The sequence below is a fragment of the Ictidomys tridecemlineatus genome, chromosome 3 (genome assembly GCF_052094955.1).
Source record: "Ictidomys tridecemlineatus isolate mIctTri1 chromosome 3, mIctTri1.hap1, whole genome shotgun sequence".
Classification (NCBI taxonomy): domain Eukaryota; kingdom Metazoa; phylum Chordata; class Mammalia; order Rodentia; family Sciuridae; genus Ictidomys; species Ictidomys tridecemlineatus.
In genome coordinates this window covers 62859629-62866858 of record NC_135479.1, presented here as the reverse complement: position 1 = coordinate 62866858, position 7230 = coordinate 62859629, and the positions used below count along the sequence as shown (strand labels likewise).

The following is a 7230-nucleotide window of genomic DNA, read 5'->3' as shown; positions in this document are numbered from 1 at the left end:
CCTGCTTTTCCTTGTGACCTCTTCTGCACTTTTGTCACTTGCCAGTCTTGCATGCACTCGTGCTACGTAATGCTGTCCACCATGTTGTGATGCAGCCAAAAGGCCTCATGAGAGGTCGAACAGATAGGGTCACCCAGTCTTGCACTTTCAGCCTCTAAAACTGTGAACTAAAAGACATTTTTTTTTGGCAATGTTGGGACTTAACCCAGGGCTTCATGCATGTTAGGCAAGCACTCACCACTGAGCTAATTCCCATCCCTAAGCCTCTTTTCTTTATACCTTATCCAGCATCAGGTATTTTGCTACACATGCACAAAATGGACTAATACACTTTTTTCCCAGTGTCTTTCTTGACTCTCATCTATTATTGTCATTTTATCAGAGCCTCTGTAAATCAAACCCCCACTTGTTTTCAGGTGCCTCATGTATAAAGCCTCTGTTTCTAGGGACTTTGTGAAGTTCAGATTCTTCTCTCCACTAACAGTGAGGAAACTAAAGCTTAGAGAACAAAAGTAGCTCTCTCTTGCTAATAAGTGATCCAGGACTCAAATTCAGGCTCACCTGACCCTAAAGGGCAGGTACAATTTCACACTTAGCCTGTTAGTGTCTTCAACTAGAACCAAGAATGAAATTGACATACAACAGATTAAGGAGGAAAAGCATACTTTTTTTTCAGTGATGGAACCCAGAATCTTATGCATGCTAGGTCTACTCCTGAGCTAAACTCTCAGCCTACAAATTTTACTCAGTCATTTTCACCTGTACATGGGAGCACTCCAAGAAAAGCTCCAAAGCAGCATTTAGGGCTGAAAGCCCTAAATACATAGTCACATATCACTGAATAGTGGGGTCCATTCTGAGAAAGTTGTCATTTGGTGATTTCGTTATTGTGAAATTAAGACTGCTGTGACGTCACTGGGTGATAGGAATTTTTCAGCTCTCTCATAATCTATGGGACCACTGTTACCTGTGTGACACATCATTGACCAAAACGTCATTATATGGCACATGACTATACTAAATGGGACAAAAATAGTAAATTGTGAAAATATGACAAAATTGGGCTGGGGATATAGCTCAGTTGGTAGAGTGCTTGCCTTGCATGCGCAAGGCCCTGAGTTCGATCCCCAGTACCCAAAAAAATAAAAATGTGTGTATGTATATATATATATATAGATAGATAGATATAAACAAGATAAAAGGGTTAGGCTGGGGCAGTTAATGGTAGAGAAGCAACTAGGCAGACAAGGGATAGTTTAACAAGGTTCAATGGCACGGATTTCCCTTGGCCTTTATTCCCCATCTCTAGTGATAAGAATGTCTTCCCTTCTTCTGGTTCAGGAAGGGCACCGTTCTCATGGGATTTTCAAGTCCTGCTCTTAGGGAAGAAGGGTCAGCATTCCCTTCTTGCATCTACTATTTTTCAAGCACCTACCCCTAATACTAGGTTGGATCCAGGATTCAGTGGTGCTCTACTACTGAGTTATATACCCCGGCCCTTTTTAATTTTTTTACTTTGGGACAGGATCTCACTCAGTTGCCCAGGCTGGCCTTGAACTTGCAATTCTCCTGCCTCAGACTTCCAAGTAGCTGGGATTATAGATGTGTGCCACCATGCCAGGTTTCTAAAGCACCTTTCACTCAAAATAATATGCTAACGTCACAAGCTCCCAGAACTGGCAAATGACAGAAGTGAGACTTGAACTTTAGGCAAAACCCAATTGCCACTTGCCATTAACTAATTACGCTTAACTGTTGATTCCTAAAGCACAGACTTTTGTTTCCAGAATTTAAATAGCATCCGAGAAGAATCTGATCTGCTCAACATTGAGAAGAAGATAATGGAGTGCAGTGAGGATATCACTGAGCTATTCAACGTGCTCATGACACTGGAGATGCAGCTGGTAGAGCAGCTGGAGGTGAGTTTGGGCCTGGGTGCAGATGCAAGAAACTGGTGGCCCAGCTGAGAAACCGCTCCGTGAGCTACAGCCTCCATGTGTGTTGGAAAGGTCCAGTGTGATCTAGAGTGTCACACTGAAGCCTTCTTGCTCATCATTCCTGTGTTCCACCTGGCCTCCCCACCCCCTCACCAGGGATGGAAACCAGGGCCTCATGCAAGCATTTTGCCACTGAGTCGCACCCCCAGCCCCAGATTTTATACATTTTTAATAATTTAGATGGGAAGTGGCTCTTGTGGAGAATGAGAGGTGAGCTCATTCCTCTGGAATGTTCCTCTCCTTCTGAAAGAGCCCAGAGCCTCAGCAGAGAGAGGTTTTTTTTTTATTAGACCCAAAAGCAGTCCCAGGGCTTGCAAGACAAAGTAAACCCCCACTCAGGGACCAAACAAAGGCGCCTCCGCATCGCAGCCTGTGGTTGCTGTCTCCCTGGCGATGCGAGGAGCCTGCAACTCAGTAGCAAGATGTGGAAATGAAAAGCGCTGCTGTCTAAAATTCATTAGCAGCCAGGGTGACTTGTGTGTTCGCTGGCAGCAGAGGCCGGGAGTCGGAAGTGGTGTGATGAATTGAACCTCATCTGATGCTGCCGTGGCTGGGCCAAGAGATAGCGCCTAATCAATTCCTCACACGTCAAGTGACACCTCAGACATGAGATAGATTTCGCCATCACATCCCGCAGCAGCCACTCGCTCCCCGCTGGGAAATGCTCAAGCACTGCAGAAGGAACACGCAGCGCCAGGGGAGGGCCCGCCAGCAGCCCACGACCTTTTCAAGCAGGGAGATCGCTTTTCAACATCCAAACGTTTCCCAGAACCGTGCACTGTCCTACGTGTATTACCAGTGACCAAAAGGCGGGGAGGACAGTCATGCTTTTCAGTGACCCTATTTTTATTCACCACAGCAGCCCTCACACACACATTTGGAAAATGTCTCATTTGCTGGGCCTGCAGGCAGTCCTTGGCTTCCTGTAGATACCCTGTACCCTTAGCCTACCTTGCAGCCCTCGGAGTGTGGCAGATCAGGGCAGGGGGCTCCCAGAGCAACAGGCCTCACCATTGCTTCTTCCATTGTTCCCTTCATAACACTAACTTCCATTTAGGCCACAGGTGCTTTGCTAAGTACCAGGAAATAGCAACTAACAGTAACAACTAACACTCCCTGAGGGTCTTCTCTCTGTCAGGCACCTTGCAAAGTATTTTGTGCAAAGCAGCTCATTTAACCCCACCCCGATTCCAGGAGACAGGCACCAGCCAGGAAACCCATTTCCCAGATGAGGAAGGAGAGGCCCAGGAGGTTAAGTGACTTTCCCAGAGTAATACACAGGGGTGGGGCTGGGATGCTGATACAGGCAGGCTGACTCTTTATAGCTCCCTCACTATTTCTTTGGAAGTTGATAGATGACATTGAGAAACCCTAAATAAGGGTATTAGTCTGTGGAGATAGTGGGGGTAAGAGGAAAAAGACCAGGACAGGCGTTTCTGGCAGAGGGACCAACAGACAAAGCCCAAGAGAGCATTTAACCTTTAAGGTAGGGAGTTTGTTGATAGTGGAGAGTAACAAAGCTCTGGAGAGAGGAAAGGTCATTTCTCAACCATCTTCCCAGGGAGGTCAAGGTGGATGGTGTCCACCCCTAAAGATATGTGATTAAAGGAAGCACCTGCTAGGCACCACCTTTTGCTCTGATGCAAAGTATCTCAATATACAAGTTAACTTTATCCTTTCCAGGAGACCATAAACATGTTTGAAAGGAACATCATTGACTTGGTGGGACTCTTTATCGAAAATGTCCAAGGCTTATATCCTTTTTGTGATGACACCTCCACAGGAAGGTACTACATAGTTCCTAGGGATGTCCTGGCTTCTTGGGGAGATAGGGAAAAGGAGTCTGCAGTTCTAACAAAAGGTAAGGAAGGGTAAGCCTTCTTCAGAATCTTAAGCAAGATGCAAATAAGTGGGTTTCTCTTCCAGATGGCCATCTGCAGAGTCACCACTGCCCCCTGTGCCCTAAACAGGTTGGCAGAGGTAGTAAGAAGTTAGCACTCCACATCATATTTCACTTTTTACTGGAAATACCTATTTGCCATTTGATTTGGAGAAAGATCTACACCTCCACCAAGAGGATATTTAAATTCACTATAGGATTCTATTTCTTGGGGATCTCCACCTTTGAAATTAGAGGAATGTAAAACATTCAGTTTTCCACCAACAAAAAAGCTTCAAAGGATGAAGGCTTAGAACCACATAAAATGTTCAAAAGAATGTTCTTTAGGGCCCAAGGTGGTTTCCCAACCTTTAGGACAACAGTAGTCTTGTTAGAGTGACATTCAGATGCCCAGAGTGACTGCTGTGCAATAGAGTCCTTGCCTGTTTTTTCTCAAGGTGGGTGGTGTTCATGGGAAGATGACACCCCCAAAATCACTACCTGCTCCTGTGTTGCAGCCTAGCACACTCTGGGGCTTAAGTAACATCTACATTGAAGACACAGAAATTGACATATGGAACATGTCAACCCTTCAGCCACCTGAACTCAGGACCCTGTTACACTGAGGGGTGGGGGGGAAACTGAATGCAAGCCCTGGTTCTGTCCTCTTGGGGCTCAGATCCTGCAAGTGGACAGAAGTTATGGAGGTAACAAGTGGTACCCAATGCACAGGTGAGTAGCAGCCAACTTGGAGTCCAAGGCCAAGTGCCTCCATGAGAGAGGGTCCACGCAGTAAGAGCCTCTAAGTAGCCAAAGGGACCAGGAGAAAGGGTGGGGGAGAGTACACAGGCAGAGAAGGCAGCATGCACAAAGGTCCTGAGGGTGGGCCAGAGGAGCTTGGTTCTTCAGGCCATGTCAGAGAACTGGAAGTTCCCAGGCACTTTAAGCAGGGGACAGATGGGACCTGGATACCCTTGTCCTTAAGCTCACTCTGGCTGCTATGAGAAGAAGGGGCAAGAATGAGAGATTAGCTAGGAGTGGCAGTGCATGCCTGTAATCCCAGTGGCTCAGGAGGCTGAGGATGTTCAGGGGTTAAACACTCCTGGGTTCAATACCTGGTGCAAAAAAAAAAAAAAAAAAAGGAAAAGAAAAAAAAGAGTAGGGGAATTGGGGAGTGCTCTCCTCTAGTTGAGATGAGATGGACTTTTGCTTGACAGAAGTTCAGCCACAGGTCAGGAAAGTGCCCGTCCTGCCCCAAACCTGGCTTTGCTTAACTCACGGTTGCACTATGGCTCAGTGCCGGGACCTTGAAAATCACCACCATGAGAAACTCCTGGAAATCGCCATCAACACCCTGGAGAAGACTGCTAAGGGTGAGATAGACGACGACCTCCCTGAGGATGTGCGTGCGGTGAGCACCGAGGGCAGGGTGGGCGCGATGGGCGGGGCGGGGCGCTCGGGGTGGGGCGGGGCATGGAGGGCGGGGGGGGGGGGGGGGGTGGGTGGGGGGTGGGGGGGGTGGGGGGTGGGGGTGGTGAGCGCGGTGGGCGGGGCAGAGCGCTCTGGGCGGGGCTGAGAGCAGTGGGCGTGGAAACCAGACAGCCTTCCAACTCCACTTAGTGGCTCGCTTAAACTCGACAACCTCCTGGAGCCTCAGTTTCCCTATCTATAAAGGGAGGCAATAATCCGCTTTGCAGGGTTGTTGGTGGATGAATAGGTTTACCAGATAAAGCACTCGGTAGGGCCCATTAAAGAGGAGCTCCTGATGATTAGGTGGTTTCAACTTTCCAACAGTTTGGTTTCTGAAAGTTCAATTCTGTAGGGGCTTCTGGCGCTTTCTCAGAGAGGCAGTTACAAACAGAATTTAAGAACTGAGATTTCCAGCTGAAAGTATCCGTTTATGAAAACTACTGGGATGTGGGAATCACCCCCCAAAGGGTGATGCAGCCCCAGTTCCCACCAGCATGTCTACCATGGGTGGACCATCGGGAAGCGGGGTGGATAGGGCCCGGATCCAGACACTTTCTTATCAAGGGCTTGTTTTTTCTCATGCCTGTTCATTCCACTGCCATTCCCTTGTTTTCTTTTCATCACCATGTTACCATAAGCCAAACCACTGCTATCCGTTACCTGGCCCACTAGCCTCCTTGCTCGGCTTGCTTGTTTCCTCTGTGTGTGTGTGTGCCTGTGCACGCACACCAGGGCCTTGTGCATGCTGGGCAAGCCCTCCACAGTTGATCTATACTGCCAGCACTTTTTCCTTTTTTTAAAAAAAATTGAGGCTGCGCCTCCCTAAGGCTGGCCTCAGCCTCCCAAGTGGCTAGGATTATCCCCCAGCACCACTGTGCACAAGGTCTCGCTGCTCTCTTATGGGCTGCTCTCCATACACAAAGGGAGCCTTTGAAAATCTAAACCACATCATTTTGCTCTTTTGCACAAGCCTTCTCCCCCATGGCTCCCCATAACTCTTAGGATTAGTTCTTCCCCATCGTCTCTCATGCCTCAGGACTAGACCTGCCTACTTCAGCAGCATCCCCCACACCACCTTGAAACTCCTAATGCTCAGCGCCCCAGCCTCTGACCTGTTCCCCAGTCTCCCAGGCTTGCTCCTTTCAGATGATACTCCATCTGGCAGATGTGTTCTTTCCTTAGGTCTCCATGTACCTGGCTAGTCCTTGTTATTCAGATCTCAGCTCAAATGTCAGCTCCTTTGAGAGGCCTTCCCTTATCACCTTCTTAAGAACCTGTTGTCTATCAGGCACCCCATTGTCTTGTCAGGGCAGAGACTTATCACTGTTCCAAACTCTCTGGTTTGTGTTGATTTTCTTATGTGACTATTCACATATATATAAGCTCCTGGGAGTGGGGACAGGGATGGCCTTTTCACCACCATGTGCATTCCAGTGCCAGCAACAGTGTAAACTGACTAGTGTAGATACCAGGAGTTGCCTGTGGGATGAGTGGGTGAAAGCCTGTGTTCACCCAGCCTCTGCTCCATCAGGTGCTGGGTGATGACTGGCAGTCATGACATCCACAGCAGGACTACTTGACAACATTGCCTTTCCTCTCTATGCCACTAATGTGGCTAATTGTGGACCAGTCACAGAAAAGTGCCATCTTCCTCAAGCCAGAAAGTAGTCTCCCCTGAGGGAGCCCGTCCTCAAACACCCCAGACAGATCCTCATGGGATTGGTGGCGTCCCAGTCTCAGGTCTGGGATACTCAGTGGATATAGGACTGCAGTGTGCTCACTCCCCCGTGTCCGGGACACATGGTGAAAGACGGACCCTGGAGGTCAATAGCAGAGAAGCAGGCTGTACTAGTGCTAGTGGTCAACCTTCCCTGCTACCCAGCT

At 48.4% G+C, this 7230-nt stretch overlaps 1 protein-coding gene across 3 annotated transcripts in view; it reads left to right on the top strand.

Moving 5' to 3' along the window:
- Positions 1–7230, top strand: part of Drc3 (dynein regulatory complex subunit 3) — a 39380-nt gene that overhangs the window by 26894 nt on the left and 5256 nt on the right. For all 3 annotated transcript variants that reach the window (XM_078043026.1, XM_078043027.1, XM_078043028.1), the window contains exons 10-12: positions 1788–1919; positions 3681–3751; positions 5164–5287. In XM_078043026.1, the coding sequence (XP_077899152.1) occupies positions 1788–1919; positions 3681–3751; positions 5164–5287 (327 nt within the window). The remainder of the gene's footprint in view (positions 1–1787; positions 1920–3680; positions 3752–5163; positions 5288–7230) is intronic.